General features: G+C 32.9%; 3 protein-coding genes across 3 annotated transcripts in view; 1 reads left to right on the top strand and 2 right to left on the bottom strand.

Annotated features, from left to right (window-relative positions):
* LOC117789525 (unconventional myosin-XV) overlaps positions 1 to 3047 on the top strand; it is a 50935-nt gene extending 47888 nt beyond the window's left edge. The window contains exons 13-14 of the mRNA XM_034628560.1: positions 548 to 1350; positions 2312 to 3047. Of these exons, the coding sequence (XP_034484451.1) occupies positions 548 to 1350; positions 2312 to 2479 (971 nt within the window). The 3' untranslated portion in view covers positions 2480 to 3047. The remainder of the gene's footprint in view (positions 1 to 547; positions 1351 to 2311) is intronic.
* Positions 3048 to 3677: 630 nt separating this feature from the next.
* LOC117792914 (neurogenic locus protein delta) lies at positions 3678 to 9870 on the bottom strand. The gene is made up of 8 exons (XM_034633237.1): positions 9793 to 9870; positions 8862 to 9011; positions 8659 to 8797; positions 7783 to 7941; positions 6523 to 6714; positions 5362 to 5422; positions 5150 to 5280; positions 3678 to 4447 (listed from the first exon to the last, which is right to left on the bottom strand). Exons 2-8 carry the CDS (start codon positions 8997 to 8999, stop codon positions 3699 to 3701), a joined length of 1569 nt encoding a protein of 522 aa, XP_034489128.1. The 5' UTR covers positions 9000 to 9011; positions 9793 to 9870; the 3' UTR covers positions 3678 to 3698.
* Positions 9871 to 13971: 4101 nt separating this feature from the next.
* Positions 13972 to 17731, bottom strand: part of LOC117786886 — a 133186-nt gene continuing 129426 nt past the window's right edge. Inside the window, exons 4-5 of the mRNA XM_034625308.1 lie at positions 15331 to 15407; positions 13972 to 14857 (exon numbers count right to left, since the gene is read on the bottom strand). Coding sequence (XP_034481199.1) covers positions 14217 to 14857; positions 15331 to 15407 — 718 coding nt within the window. The 3' untranslated portion in view covers positions 13972 to 14216. The remainder of the gene's footprint in view (positions 14858 to 15330; positions 15408 to 17731) is intronic.

Here is a 17731-nt window from a genome sequence, read left to right as displayed (position 1 = left end):
ATTTTAATTAAAATGGTATAATCAGAACATATATATCGATCTAAACATATTATCGTCAGAAATTGTCGATTATTTTTATTATATATTTTTAACGCCAAAAATAGATTGTCTGTCGATTTATGCATTTTTTAAATTCTTTGTTAAATCTATCGATATTTCAATATTGTTATAAATATATACTATCGCCAAAAATTTCAATCGATAATTTCTCATTAAATAACTGCATATATAGTATTATCGCCTGAAAAGTTATTAACACATATATCGATATCAATAACTTAATAAATATACTATTGCCAAAGAATTTCTATTAATTTATATAAAAAATATCCCAAAAATTCTTTACCGATATATAATTTTATCTTAAATATATTATATCCATCGATATATCGACATGAATATATTTTCTATAAATAAATATTTTATATATAAATATTATCGTTAAAAAATAGCTATCGATACATCAATATTTCAAGGTGTTTTTAAAGCTATATATGTCTATCGATATCGTATACTAATATATTTGATCCACAATTGAAATTGTCAGGTGGTGCAGAGCGTGTGGTGAACACACGTTGTTCCACGGTGGTTGCCGATGTCATTGCCGAGCTGTGTGCACTACTCGGCGTGGAGTCGGAGGCGGAACAGCAGGAGTTCTCGCTATATTGTATTGTGCAGGGAGATGCGTTCACAATGCCACTGGCAGCCGATGAATATATACTGGATGTGACGACGGAATTGCTGAAATCGGGACAACCGTTCTATTTGATATTCTGTCGATCCGTTTGGCATTTTGCACTGAAACGCGAACCGGCTCCGATGCCGCTCTATGTGGAGGTACTCTTCAATCAGGTGGCACCCGATTATCTGGAGGGCTTGCTGCTGGAATTACCGGGTAATGGAGTACCTATGCCGGAGATGGTACGTGACATGGCCCGGATTGCAGCACTACTGCATCGTGCGGCGGATTTGAGTCATGTGCCAGCCATGAAGGAGATTAAATTCCTGTTGCCCAAGCCGGCATTGGGTATACGCGAGATACGTCCCGCCCAGTGGGTGGGATTGGTGCAATCCGCCTGGCCGCAGGTGGTCAATCTCAGTCCCGGTCAGGTGAAGGCACAATTTCTGAATGTCCTTGCCACCTGGCCGCTCTTTGGCAGCAGTTTCTTTGCCGTGAAACGCATCTGGGCCGAGGAGGGCGCCGGTCCCCATGTCGAGGATAATAACCATAGTCCCATGTGGCGCGATCTGATTCTGGCCTTGAATAGACGCGGAGTGCTATTCTTGGATCCAAATACCCATGAGACGCTGCAGCATTGGAGCTTCATGGAGGTCATCTCTACGCGCAAGGTAAGCTACAAAATATAGTAACAATATTAAAATTAGAATTTGGATAGTTAACAAAGAACGTTCGTCACAAAATTTAATGTCAGAAATTTTGGGGCATGTAAGTACTTTTGGCACTGGACTTTTACCTCGTTAACAGATTTTTTTTTAAAGTTGTATTACAGTTAGTTAAGAAAGTGTTTTGCACAGAATCATAAATTTACACAATTTCTCTTGTTAAAAATATTTATATTATTTATGAATTATTCTTTTATTTTTATACACGTTACTTAAAAAATAAGTAAAAAGTAATGAGTTAGTTTGAATGTATGTAACAGGGAGAAGGAGGCATTTATGACTCCATAAAAATGTATATTTTCTTGCTCAGCTAAAAAAGGCGAGTCAAATAGTAATTTTGAAATTAAATTTTGTTATAAAATAAATGAATTTTGAACATTCCAATATATTTATATTGATTAGAACGATTTATTTACTATTTATTTGTTTTCAAGGTATAATTTATAAATGTAAACTGTTCCAGCAAACTCCATCCATAAATATAATATTTGGGATTCTCACAATCAAGTTGAATTTCTTTATTTTATAACTTTTAATTGACATCACAGAATTTTTTTTTCAAATCATACGAGACTATACAAAGTCACATATAATGTTCAAAATTTAATTAAATCTATTGTAACTTTAATTTGAATCCCTAAAATCCCCAAATTAGGTGATAAACAATACAAATTAATTACAAGTAAAATCATAAGAGACTATTTATATAATTATTTTTAAATTATTTAATTTTTCTGTTTTTATTTTTTTAATTAAAACAAAATTCTCAGTAATCTTGTAGTAATTTTAATTTTAAATTAATAATATTACTAGGATAAGTCAGTGAGTGAGTCAGGACAAAGAGTTTAATGTACATGGATTATTATTATTATATTTTTTCTAAAAACTTTCAACATGCATTTTTCAGGTGCGCTCGGAGGATGGAGCCCTGTTTCTGGACATGAAGGTGGGCAACCTGATGCAACAGCGCGTTATTCGCGTCCAGACGGAACAGGCTCACGAGATCTCCCGATTGGTGAGACAATATATAACCATGGCGCAGATCAGTCAACGCGATAAGCGGGAGCTTAACTAGAAGAAGAAGCAACAACAACAACAGCAACTTTAAGAACAACAACAACAACGAACAACATTTCGAATATGTTTATTATTATAATATTATTATACATTATACATTAATTCCCGCTACATTTTTTTTGTCATTCTCTAAGCTAAGCATATACCATCTTATATATTTATATATATAGTCTGCCCAGATAATACCTATATATAGATCAGGGGGAATTCTTCTTCTTTTTGCTGGCACGTCCCGTAGGCCATATTAATATTTTCCCTTCCCTCCCTTCCTCGCCTCCTTCAATACATCACATTCCAATATATGTATTTTTATATTTGAACAATTTTTGTTCTTATCTTAAGTAACAATGTGCAATCTCTCCTCTTCTCTCTCTTACTTTATTTCTCCATCTAACTTTTTTTTTCTATAAGCAACTCAGATATTGACACACATTTCTATTAGCATTTAAGCAAATCTTTTATATTATATATATATACAATGTATTTTTTTTTTTTTGAAAATTTGTTAAACGAAATTCGAAGATTAGTTTAAAACCTGATACAAATAAACTCCATATAATAATTAAGTGAGTTTCGTTTTTATTTAAATTTCCGTTTACAGCTAATTATTTACAGATTTTAAGAGGACAGATCGCTCGAGGACTTTACATATTTTGTCGGAAACTATAGATGTAAAATCTTAAAATAATTTGTTGTAATAGCTTGCAAATAAAACTAAATAAATGATGAATTGCAATTAAATTTAAGACAATTTATCAGTCTATTACTGTACAAAAAATAATAGGAAATATTTAAAGGTAAAAGCAATATGGATTTAAAAAAATAAATTAATAAATATTTAATATAAAATGAATAAAAGAGGTAAAAAGTTAAAATATATCTGCCCCAAATGCAATAAAAACAAATTATAATAAGAAACTGAATTAATAACTTAATTTAAGGCCAAATAAATAAATACAACTTTTTAGAAATGCAAATAAAGTAAACATATTTTGTCAGCCAGTTTGATTGCAAATTATTTGGTATAATTTGGTGATAACATAATGGAAAAAAAATATAAACTCACCCAAAATGCAATGATAAAAAAATCGATTAAAAAATGAATAAATAATTTATTTAGTAGCTTAAAATTAAAGCAAAATAAATAAATAAATAACTTGAAAAAAAAAATGAAAAGAATTGGAAATGAAGTCGAGGCAATTTGTCAGCCCATTTGATTAAATAATATTTGGTATAATTTGATCGTTGTCATCCTCCTCGTCCTCGTAATCCTCCCCATCGCCATCTGTTTCCTCGTAATCATCTTCATCATCATCATCATCGTCATCATCATCGTCATCATCGTTATCATTATCATTGACGTTGTTTGCTTCAATCTGAACAGGCTTGCTAAGTTGCTGCTGTGCATTGAACTGTGTGACATTGTTGCCACTTGTTGCAACAACATCTTTTACTCTTTCTGTTGCTGCTGTTGCTGACGTTGTTGCTGTTGTTGCTGTGGCACGCCTTAATATTGTCGCCTCATCAGCAGCTGCAACATCGCTTAACGCTTCATTAGTCGCATTGCCAGCAGCACGAGTTGTTGTTGTTCTCGCTGTTGTTGCTGTTGCTGTTGCTGCTGTTGTCGTAGGTGTTGCTGCTGTGGTTGCTCTCATTGCTGTTGTTGTCGTATAATTTGCTTGATTCGTCGGCAACTTTGCATTGTTTTTGCTGCTGTCATCATCATCATCATCATCATCATTGGGCACATTTGTGCCCAGCTGTGACAGCTGTGACATCTCTGGCGGTGGCGGCGTTATTCGTGGCGGCGCCACAGAGGTCAACAGAAAGTCATCGCTTATCTCACAGTTCTTGCCCAGATATCCCTGGCGACAATGACAGCGATAGCTGCCATCTTCGCTACTCAGCGATATGCACTTGCCATCGTTCTCACATGTGTCCGGATGATCGCTGCAGTAGCTCAACTCTGCAAGCAAGGGTATATTAATAAGTACATTCTATACATATATATTTTAAAATCGAATAAAGTATATCAACTGGCAGAGCTGTCAAATTGGCTAACATTTTGTGTTGCTGCGAAATGAGGTGTAGATTCAAACAAAACACTACTCCGAATTTACTCCGAAAATACTCCACATTGACTCCGAAAATTAAAATGATTCTCAATGTTTGAAACGCATTCTAAGTTGCTTTTGACCTACTCCGAATTTACTCCGAATCAACTCCGAAAATATATTTGACCCGCAATGCTTCAAATGCATTTTGAGTTAATTTTGACTTACTCCGAATTTACTCCGAATCAACTCCGAAAATAAAAATTATTCTCAAAGCTGTAAATGCGTTCTGAGTTACTTTTCGTTTACTTCAAATGTACTCCGAATTTTAAATTAACCTTAAATATTGTGCAAGCTCTTGTTGATGGTCACGTAACTGTTTATAAACCCAAATGTGTTGAAATTTTGAAATGTGAACCACCCCGAAATTACTCCGAAAATACTTGGGGCTATCTCCAAAAATACTAATGATTCTAAATGCTTGAAACGCATTCATAGTTCAGACAGATTCAAACAGAATCAATTACAAATAATTGTGATTGCGATCAATTGTTGATTATAATGATTGCCATATTTGACAGCTCCATCAATTGTCGACTCAAACTTCAACTCACTCTCGTCACAGAGCATGCCACCCCAGCCAGGATGACAGTTGCATTCCCAGGGCGCATCGCAGTCGCCGTTGACGCAGCCGGGATAAGGAAAACACTTGTCACACTGTTGTCCCGTCCAGCCCACCTTGCAACTAGAAAATAAGTTAAAGGAGTTTCAATTAATGCAATCTTCATGCAACATTTCTTGCGTTGACCGAAGACAGACAACTTACCGACACTCGCCTGGCTTGCGACAATAGCCATGCTGCTTGTTGCAGTCGGAGGCACAGAGAGCTGCAAGTGGAGATTGATTTAACAGAGGTGTTCAATTAATGCTAATTAAGCATGCTTCGAGGGGTTTTTAAATTGTTTGAACAAGTCTCTTTAGAAACTAAAAAGTTTTTTCGGACATGACTTGATTTAAAAAGAGAGTCTTTGAAGTGTTTTGAGAGTCAGCTGAGTAAAATGTTGTGCATGAGGTTGTTCTATTAAAGCCAATACCATTTCGAAATTACTCCGAATATACTTAAAATCTGCTCCGAAAATACTCTTCATCTACTAAGAAAATCTAAGCAGCTCAGTTGAGTAAAGGAATGAGTGGAGAAAGTGAAACTGCAAAACTAATAATACTTCGAAAATACTCCGAAAATAGTTAGCATCTACTTAAAAAATCTAACAAGATCAGTTGAGCGAACAATCCAGTTGAGTCGTACTACTCTGTATTTACTCCGTATATACTTAGAATCTGCTCTGAATCTACTCCGAAAATCTAACCAGGTTTATTGAGTATAAAGTATAAGGTTTACAAAATATTATTTTAACAGTTGAGTAATACTACTCCGAATTTAATCTAAAATTTACATCGAATGTGCTCATCAGTTGAGTGAGCAACTCAGTTGAGTAGTACTACTCTGAATTTACTCAGTATATACTTAAAATCTGCTCTGAATCTACTCCGAAAATCGAACCAGGTTTATTGTGTAAACAGTATAAGGGTTTAAAAAATATTATTTTAACAGTTGAGTAATACTACTCCGAATTTAATCTAAAATTTACATCGAATGTGCTCATCAGTTGAGCGAACAATCCAGTTGAGTCATACTACTCTGAATTTACTACGTATAAACTTAGAATCTGCTCTGAATCTACTCCGAAAATCTAACCAGGTTTATTGAGTATAAAGTATAAGGTTTTAAAAATATTATTTTAACAGTTGAGTAATACTACTCCGAGTTTAATCGAAAATTAACATCGAATGTGCTCCAAATTTACTCCGAAAATCTAATCAGGCACCATGAGTAAGATGGATGTGTGTTTTAAATGTAATTTCAAAGTAAATATCCCTCCAGCACTACTCAAAGTTTACTCCGAAAACTACAACACAGAGCACTCACCTGTTTGACAGAGCAGACCCGTGTATCCAGGCTGGCAGTTGCACTCGAGCGGCTTGTTGCACGTGCCATGCTGACAGCCGGGCATTGTGGCACACTCGCTGCAACTGCGACCCGCCCAACCGATCCGACAGCGACACTCGCCAGGTGCCTCACAGTAGCCACGTGTGCTGTGGCAGCCACTGCGACAACTCGCTGGAATTGTGGATAATATAATACAATAATTAATAAAATAAATTTAATATTAGGAGAATAAATTAACTAGCAATTTTAATTTCAGAGAATAACACTGGAACTGTTAGCCGAAACTAACCGTTTCATTTGTAGTACCGGAACTGAAACCGTATCCGAATGAAAATTCTCTGTCAAGAACCGAATACCAGACGTTTGTACCGGTATGGTTGTGGTAAAGTAGCTAAATCCGCAGTCTGACCAACTTCCAACTGTCATAACTTGATCAAAACTGAACAGATTTTCAAACGGAATGTCATTTTGGTCAAGATTTGGACTCTTAATTCATTCTGCATTCAAATTTTGTTCATTTAGAAAATTTTATTATTTTCGACCAATATTCGATTTTGATGCTAAGGGTCCCCCCTTTGATATTTCGAAAATTCAAAATTTTAAATCTCAAGTTTTCAGTTTTAATCAACTTCTTATATCGTAATTAGTATAAAATAATAGTTTAAACTTGATTCTGAGACCTTTCATTTTTTTGTAAAAAATCATGAAAAATTGCATAAGAATTTTGACTTGTAAAGTGCCTAAGTCCGCAGTCTGACAAACTTCCAACTGTCATAACTTGATCAAATCTGAACAGATTTTCAAACGGAATGTCATTTTGATCATGATTTGGACTCTAAATTCAATCTGCATTCAAATTTTGTGCATTTAGAAAATTTAATTATTTTCGACCAATATTCGATTTCGATGCTTAAGAAATAAACAGAAATAGAACCTTATACCGAAATAGTTATTTCGGGACGTACCGAAACCGTAACCTATATTTGTTTCGGTTTGATTCCTTGATTAATTTAATTGTAAGATAACACAATAATTAATAAAATTCATTTATAATTGTCTCCGTAATTGCTCATACATTATTTGTGCTTAGCGTCTCGACTCGAAACAGCGCACTTGCTGTGCTGTGCTTGAATGCTCCTCGTCGACAATAAACACAGCGAATTTGTGAAGAAATTTTATGAAACATATGGCCTTGAGTTTTATAAGAAAATCAGCTGCTCGTTAGGTTTTCGGACTTACGTTCTGTGCAGAAGAGTCCATCCCAGCCAGGTTTGCAGATGCATTCGAAGGGTTTGTTGCAAGTGCCGTGCTGACAACCAGGAAGTGGAATACACTTGTCGCATTGCTCACCGCTATAGCCAATCCTACAGCGACATTCTCCCGGCCGCTGGCAGTAGCCTATAGAAAGGGAAATATCATAATTATTATTGAAATAAAATTGACATACCGTATGGAAGTCAGTTAAGTGTTTGTAAATTGATTCAGAATTTGATACAGAATCAAATTCGAGGTCAATAGAAGTAAAAATTGACATGCCGCAAGGAAATTGGTTAAGATTTGACAAAGTTATGACGGCTTGAAGATTTGAAAAAGTGTCTCGGAGGAAGTATGGACAATATGGACAGTGATCGAATGCAAGAAAAAATTAACAGTGATAGAAAACATAGCATTTTTTAATTTTGATGTAGAATCAAATTAGAGGTCAAAAGAAAATAAAATTGACATTCCGCAAAGAAATCGGTTAAGATTTGACAAAGTTATGACGGCTTGAAGTTCCATAAAAGTGTCTAAGGAAGAGTATGGACCATATGGACAGTGATCGAAAGCAAGGAAAAAATAGACAGTGAAGGCAAAAAATAACCATTTACTAATTTTGATGCAGAATGGAATTAGAGATGAAATCAAAATAAAATTGATATTTCACAAGGAAATCAGTTCAGTTTTGGCAAAGTTATGTGAGTTGCAAGTTTTGGAAAAGAGCAGTATGAAAACTAGTGATGCTAATCCAAATAGTGAATTCAGTTTCATGGAAATCTTTTATGAAAATCGATTTAATCGATTGGAATGGTAGGTTCCTTTGGTAGTACACTCTTTATAAAAGGGTAGTCGGCTTACCATTCATCGGATCACAGCCCCGACGACACATCGGCACCTGACAGAGATCCCCTTGCCAGCCGGGCAGACACTTGACGTCTCCCTTCTCGTCGCACGTGTAATGCGAGTTCATCTTGTATTTCTGCGGCTTCTCACAGGCCTGTGGCAAAGTGGCAACTCTTCAGCATTTACTGATAATTAGTGTATAAAAAGGCGTCACTTACGCGTTGCTTCCACAGCGGTATGTTTGTGTTTGTATTGAGGCTCGTCTGGCGGCCATCGAAATTGCGACGCAGCGCCTCAAGGCTATTTAATGTGGTGCCCACCACCAGGAGAATCGTTAGTGGCAGTTGGTTTGTCATAGTGACATGTGTCTGCATTTAAAAACGAATTAGATGGAATTTCATTATATTAATCTCGACTCCGAAAATATTCCGAAATTACTCCGAATCAACTCCGAAAACTTAAGTGATCCTCAATGCGAAATTGACATTCTGGATTACTCCTGACTCACTCCGAATTTACTCCGAATTTTTATTTAACTCTGAAAAATCTGCAAGCACTTTGTGGCGGTCACTTGAAACTATAAATTAACTTTAACTATGTGTAACTTCAAATTAAAAACCACTCCGACTTTACTCCGAATTAACTCCGAAAATTAAAATGATATTTAATGTTTGAAGCACATTCTGAGTTACTCCTGGCTTACTCCGAAATTACTCCGAATTTTTAAATAACCCCCAGTTCTTAAATTTAGCTGTTTAATTCACTATAGACTTGAGATTCTTTTAATTTACCAGTTCTTCTCAAGAAAGCAGCTGTTCATTTTTGATAAACAATAAAATAATGAGGTTCTAACTCTTTATACACCTATTTAAATTGTAGACAACACATCTAACTCAAACTTATTAGTCTCCAAACTGATCAAATGTGTTGCAGTCGACAGTTTTGATGCCACTGTTCGACTGGTAAGTCGCCACACCAAAGACAATTAACATGTTTCAAGACAACTTTCTTCTTGGCAACAACAACTACATTCAACAATAATAAGAACAACAATTGACTGACTGACTGACTGACTGACTGATTGACAGACTGAGTGACTGTCCGGCAACTTGATGAATCATCGTTGATCGACGTTAAAAGCGTACGCACCGCATCACAATAAAGAAACGGTCCAAATGCAAATCCGAAACTTATTTTAATACAATTTTTTAGTATTCGGATTCGGTATAACGAGTGGCTAACGGTATTTCAATTTAACACTCTGACACGACGTCTGACTTGACTTGCGTTTACTTTGAGACTAATCAATTAGACTCTGACTTTGACTTTGACTCTGACTCTCCGAATCTAAGCCACACACTGCACAGTGGAGCAAAGTATAGAATTTTTGGTTGAATTCAGTTACATTTCTAAGAGAGTTCTTGTTAAGCTCAACATAATACTTGTTTTTATTTATTTATATATTTAATGTCAACTTTGAACAGTTGACTAAAATAATTATAAAATTATAAAAAATTTAAAATTATAACTGAAATTACTTAATTAAACTAAATTTATATACAATTCAATAAAAAATTAACTGTTGGTTTTTATCAATTCATTAAATAACATCATTTTTGATTTATATTTATAAAAATGATTTATACAAATTTAAAAATATTTTTTATTTTCGATTTTAATTGTACAAATTCTCAAAAAACAAATTATATTCGATATATTCTATTCAAAATAATAATTTAAGATTAGTTATTATTTCAAAATGATTCAAAATGCTTACCACATTAAATAAAAATATATAACTGGAAATCTTTTTAACCTAAATAGTGGATTTTCAGTAAAAAATATATGAATATATCTAATTTTCTCGAGTAATAGGCGAACCAATGTTTTCATTGGCGATATGTGAAATTCAAATTTAAACTCAATAATTATTGTATTAGAAATAAAATATATTCGAAAGAAACTGCAACATTTCTTGATTTTTTATTCACTTTTCTCACCAATACCGCCCACTGTGCTCTGCTGCGTTCGTCTGTTGCTGCTCTTTTTCTCTCTTTCTCTCTCAAGTTCTTTTTCGTTGTTGTTGTCGCTGCGCATGCGCAGAGAAATTTATAAACCGGCGGCTGTTGACGGCATTTGGCTAAAAGAGCTGGCTTAAATGGCTCACAGCGCTTGGCCAATTGGGTCAAACGGTAAACTCGAATCAGCTGAGCGAACAACAACAAAACTGTAGCGTCAAACAAGTCGCAACAGGTCGCAACAGGTCGCGACAAGTCGCTAGAATTCCATTAAAAAAATAAACAAGTATTCTCATTGCGTTCTTTTTGTTTTAAAATTAAATTCTTGTTCTTTATTGTGAATGCTCGATTTTCATTTTATAATTATCATCATTAATAATAAGTTTTTGTTTTTCTTGTTATTATTATCATTAATTTTGTTTATTATTATTAATATTCGAATTTTCCTTCTTTTCTATGTGCCTTGATATTTCTTCACTTTTTTGTTTCTTAGTTGCCCAAAGAATTTGATTTTTTGTTCTTTTTCGCTTTTCTTCAGTTTGTCAACTTGGAAATTTTCTTGTTCTTCTTCATATTCTTCTTCTTCTTCTGTGTGTGTGTGTGTGTGTGTGTGTGTGTGTGTGTGTTTGTGTGTAAGTTCATTTTCATTTGCTGTCTTAGGCTCTGACCAAACTTTTTTGATTCAATGTTGTTTTAACGAAATGGCTTAAAAAAATTAAAATGATTTATGAAAATGTTTTCTATTTTTTATACATTTTATAATCATTTAATGGTGATGTTTTTTTGTCTTTTTTTAATTTGTTTTAATTCTATGTAATTTCTAACTGTCGATTACATTTATAAGCAGCAAATAGAGAAAATATATTAAAAAAAAATCTTAAGTAACTTTAAAAATGACATTAGAAATATAGAACAAAACCAAATTGATGTAATAATTATGATAAGATAATTAACTACCAAATAAACATTAAGAAATCATAATCTTTTTTTTAAAATTATTTTAATTATTAAAATTTCAATGTGATTTCACCAAATCAGTTTTGGATTAAGTGCAAAATAATATGAAAAAATAAAATTAGATAACATCAAAAAAGTAATCTCTAAAAATATAAAAGTATATTAAAAGCCGAACTTAGAATAATATTTAAAAAAATATATCATTGAAAATAATGCATCTGAGCTTAACATTATTAAAAACAATATGCAAATTTTCAAAAGTTTAGTCACAGCTTTAGTAAGACTGTCTTTTTTCGGCTATAGGAAAAAATTCGTGTTTATATACCTTTGTACCCTTTACCATAAACTGTAGTCTAGTGTAGCTGTGTGTGTGTGTGTGTGCTTAGGATAACTTTGACTATAGTTTGTAGGTAAGTAAAATTATGAACTAATGATTATGACTAATGATTTATGATGAACACACAATGTAATTAGTATGTATGTATGTATGTATGTAGAGATGTTTTGGGATGATTATTATTATAATGTGTTTCTTATAGCTAAGCCGAAAGATTCGCATTCACACAATCGTACATCAATCAATTGAAGAAGTTAAAGATTCTTTTTTGTTCATTTTTGGTTTTAACGGATCCAATCGAACGTTAGTTATTTCGTTAGTTCTCTTTTATTTTTGCAATTTTTGATGGGAAATTGTAGAACAGAGGTTTCAATATAATTCTTATAGTCGAACTTAGCTATAGTGGAATTCTTCAGCTTTCTGACATTCATTATAAAGAGGTTCAACTGTGTTAATTTTTTGTTTAAGGACTTGGTAATTGTGTGGGCCTAAAATCTCTAGTGGTATTATATATTTATGTATATATGCATGTATAGAGGGCTAATATAAGTATTATAATTATTATGTTTATATTTTTATTTTATTATTATAGTTATATATGCCATTTTATAGTTCTTTCGAATTTTTCCATTTCTTCTCTGGATTTTAGGATAATTTATATTCTATTTACAACTTTGTGTACAGTAAAAACTCACTTAATTGGTAAAGTTGACATTGCGAGTGATTACTGTACCGTTTATTTTCTCTACAATTACATTTAATGCCCATTGTTTATGCATGGAGAGGTGAAAAAAAAAAACATTTTGTCACTTAATTAACTTTCTTAATGTTTAAACACTTATAAGCGAGTTCTCTGACTGTACTATATACTACTTAGTATATGTATGTATGTATGTGTGTGTGTCTCCCTCTGTGCATGTGTGTGTAGGTGTTTTTCAGGGACCGTAAATTTTACTTAGTTTATAATAAAAATTGTGATGTAACAATCATTTTTCAATTCTAATTATATTGCTTAAAAAATTATTTAAATTAATATTTGAATTTCACCTTAATCATGTTTATTTTATTTAATATACATACATATTTTTAAAATTGAATATTATTTTTTTTTTTATTGATCAAATAATTTATTTATTTAAATAAGGCTCAAATTAGTATTAAATAAATACAATTTATATAAGAGTCCTATTAAAAAAAATGTATTATGTGGAAAGGTTTAACTAAGCATAATAAATTGTAATTGATAGTATATAAATTATTTTAAAATAAATAATAATTGTTTTATGTTTAATGTTTTCATTTCAATATTAAAATTTTTATTTCATTCCATTTTTTATATATTTTTTTTTTAAGTGAATTTTATTATTGTTTTTGAACAAATAAGTCTATATTAAAAGAAATAATAAAAACTTTGCTTCGAAATTAACAAAAGCTTAAATATAATTTTTGAGTTGCGAGTTTTAAATCAGAAGAGTAAATAACAATTAATGCTATATAAATTATATTTGAATTATAAAAAAGGATTTTTTTTAATTTTAAATTTTAATTTAATAAAAAGAGTCTAATTTCGAAAATAATGCTTGTGCGTCTCGCTGGCGACACTAAAAAATAGAAAAAACGTTGTTCCAAAATAAAAAGCCAAAAAAAAGTATAAAAATAATTTTGGTGTTGCAAATTTTAAAGCAAAATAAATAAATTACACTTGATACTGTATAAATTATTTTTGAATTGAATAAAATTTTTATTTTTTATGTAAAATAAACAGCTTGTGCGTCTCTTTGGCGCCTAGACTACATGTGTTTGCTTTTTGCCAGCTCGCTTGAGATTGGCAGCACTTTGATTGAGTGCTTGTGCGTCTCGTTGGCGCCACATACTAAATTTATAACGAAGTAGCAGCAGTAATTCGTATAAATTTGATGTTATTATTGTTATTTGCGGTCCCTCGTTTCTTTCTTTCTCTTTCTTTTTATTCTCTCTCTCTTTCTCTCTCTCTCTCTCTCTCTCTCTCTCTCTCTGTCTCTATCTTTATGCGTGTGTTGGGGAATTTTGGAAGGTGCTGTAGTTCGTTTCGATATGATGCTAGGATATGATTTGAATGAGTGAGCGCTCTTCAAATTGTCTTCAATTTGTTGGGGAACTTTCTCTGTGTGAACTCGCTACACAGACTAGGCGTATACCCTACACATACTCATATTCATACTATATATTGACTTGTCAATATTTAAAAAAAAAAATAGATGATAAGACATTGAATTGTTGCCTTAGACGAATGAGAACTGCGCATGGTTGCATTTCTTGGGCGGCCCGATTGTCAGACGAAGCCACTTGCCGCGACACGAGGGGGCGGGAAGGGCGCTCCAGCGCGTCGTACGGCCGGACAGACCCTCACCCCGGCAATGATAGCCCAGCAGCAACTGTTGCTGCTGTTGTTGCAATGTTTGCGGCAATATGGGCAATATTGCATTGCGCTTTGTGGATCGCTGACGATTTCGTGGCCTCTGACGCTTGTAGTCGTTAGTGCTTTCGTTACTGCCCGTTTCCGTTGGCATTTCCGCATTCGCCTCCGCATCCGTTTCCGCTTCCGTTTCTAGCATATTCTGTGCATCATCCTCTTCGGTTTCCTCTGGTTCCTCCTCCTCTTGCTCCTGTCCCTCCTCCTCATCCTCGTTGTCCTCCTCGTTGCTCTCGTCTCCGTCTTCCATCACATAGCCATAAGTTTTGTGTGCATTTGTTGTTGTTTTCTTTGTCGTTGTGGTTGTGGTTGTTGTTGTTGTTGTTGTTGCTGTGCTTGTTGTTGTTCTTGCTGCTCCTCTGCTGCCGCTCTGCTTGCTCTCTGCTGCCGTCGCGCTCTCCTTGTCCTGAATTAGAGCCTCGAGGTCACAGCGCACTATTATGCGATCGCCTGCAATGGTTTTATAATAAATATTTATTATTTCGAGCAAAATAATTGATACGAGCCTTAATATAATTTTAATTTATTCAAAAAGAATGTAAACAATTATTAACAACTAATTTATATTTTAATCAATTTTAGTTGGTTACTGAATTTATTTGCTTATTTATGAATTTTATTTTTATATTAAGCGTCGTAAAAGAAAACATTATTAATAAGAGTTTAAAGAAAATTATAAATTATAAAATAAAATCTCAAAATTAGCCACGAAATTTATATTATAATCAATTTCAATTCATAACTTATGAATTAATTTTAAGATTAATTAATTATTAGAAAATATCATTGTAAAAATTAGCAAATTATATTTGTAATTTAAGACAAAACAAGGGGGCTCCGTCCTTTGCTCAGTTTGCTCGCCTACATTGATATTAATAATAGTAAATTTTATTTATTAATTTTTATAATATCAATAGCTTTACCTTCTAACATCAGATTGTAGGGCGGCAGTTTATGGCAGGCCTTGGAAGATTTTATCACCTCAAACTCTACGCAGTATCTGAAAAAGAAAAAATAATAAATTACAAAGTAAGAAACGGAATTATTGATAAGATCAAGATAACTTTCTTTATATTTGTGTAATCGAATGTGATTGAGAAATTCATATAATTTTCAGCCAAATTAAAAAATTGCTCAACATTTATTTTTATTATTCATAAAATTAATTAATTTTGAATTAAACTTTTCTAAATCTATTCTTTTTGTCAAATTTGAAATGATTTATTTAAAAAGGAATGTCAGGAATAGATTTAAATTGTTGATTTATATTAAGTTGGAAAAAAGTAAGTAGTAGATTAAAAGTGTAAGCTGGAGATTTATATTTTTGAAAAATACTTTTTGAAGGGGCTATGAAAATTTCGAAAAATATTTAATTTTCCCCTATATGTTTATTATTTGCATAAAATCGATCTGGCTATGAATTTTTGAATAAATGTTAGTCAATTTAATTTATTTTAAGCTACGAAAAGTTCTTTTTCAATAAATGGATTTAGTCATCATTAGACTTTATATTGTCAATATTATGAACTAGGAAAAGTTAAATAAGGAGCACACAGAGAGAATATGGAATAATGATTGTCCAGAATTGAAGCACTATACAAAAGTGAAGACACAATGCGGAAATGGGATGAAAAAGAGCGAAAATTGACATCAAAGACTGAAAAGAGAAGCTGCTAGTCAACCGGAAATTCGAACTGTCTATTAAGCCTAACAATTTCCGTTTCCGCAAAACGCAAGGCGCAAAACACAAAAAAAAATAGAATAAAATAAAATGCAAAGCAAAAACAAATACAAAAGTCGACTGTCAAGTGGCTGAGTGTGTTTAAGTGTGTGTATGAGTGTGTGTATGAGTGTGTGTGTGTGTGTGTTGAAGTGTGTGTGTGATGTGTGTTTGACAGCTTTGACAGAAGGTGTTGACAGCGGAAATTGCGTCGGATATTCAAATGCGTCCTCAAAACTCGGCATGTTTATTCATTCATTCATTCAGATTGATTCATTCAGCACTCAACGCATATTTGCGCACTTAGTCAAGACTACAAATTGGTCCAAAATTAGCTGAGCTGCATTCAATTGACGCCACGGAAATCAAAAACATTTCTAATACTACAAAAATATATCGGAATTGAAATTGGGGGGTAAAAGATTAAATACAATATCGTCTCTTGGCAAATATAAATACTAAATATACTATATATCGCAAATATCTTAAATTTCAGCAAAAAAATGTATTGTTTTAATCAAGAAAGCTATAAGAATTATTTCTTATTTCCAGATTTGATTATTTATTTATTTCTATTTTTTTCCATTCAAGTATATTAACTTATAAAAATATTTCTTGTTAAATTTATTAATTTATGAGCACTTAAGTTATTAATTTTTTCATTTACTTATTTATTATACCCGTTACTTAAAAATAGGAAGAAAGGCATATTGTGTTCGTTGGAATGTATGTAACAGGGAGAAGGAGGCGTCTCCAAACCCAAAAAATATATAAATTCTTGGTCAGCATCAACAGCCGAGTCGATATAGCCATATCCGTCTGTCCGTCTGTCCGTCTGTGTGAGCGCCTAGATCTCAGAGATTATAAGAGATAGAGATACCAAATTTGTCACACAGATTTCTGTAGACTCCACACAGGTCAAGTTTGTATTAAATTTTTGATACGCCCTCCTCCGCTCCCGCAAATCGCGAAAAACCACAATTTTATCAATCTATTATCCCAATTTATCGCAGCAAGATCGGACAAGTAGAGCGGCAGTAATAGCTAACCAAAGTTGTTTAAAATTAAGGCAATACTAGCACCCAAAAGTATGCAGTAGTTTTATTTATCTCTCTAATAATTTAATTAATTAACGCTTATTATTTAAGGAACTAGCTTTTTTCATAAAACATAATAATAAAAAAAAATTACAACTAATAAAAAATCAAAGATTTAGTATTTCTTTTTGTTTATTCTATTAATTATTTCATTAGTTATAAATATATGTTTCATTTATATTAATATTGATGTAAGCAAACTAATACTTTTAAGCTGGTTATTTCGTCAAATTTGCTCACATTCTCAATTTTTATAGAAATATAGGAGATACTGTCGTTCACACTCCGCGGATATTTGTTCACTTGGCCAAGTTCGCAATTATCAGAAACATTCGGGCCAAATTAGCCGAGTTGCATTCAATTGACGCCACGGAAATCAAAATCGGCGTCGGACCACAAAAACCAAAAATAGAAATCTACTCAAACTTGACGGCTCTGAAAGGCACTTAATTAAGTTGACTCGAATGCTTCCGGCCAGTCTGAGATTCAGCCACCATCTTGGCCATA

The sequence above is a fragment of the Drosophila innubila genome, chromosome X (genome assembly GCF_004354385.1).
Source record: "Drosophila innubila isolate TH190305 chromosome X, UK_Dinn_1.0, whole genome shotgun sequence".
Taxonomy (NCBI): domain Eukaryota; kingdom Metazoa; phylum Arthropoda; class Insecta; order Diptera; family Drosophilidae; genus Drosophila; species Drosophila innubila.
This window is presented reverse-complemented; position numbering and strand designations above follow the sequence as displayed.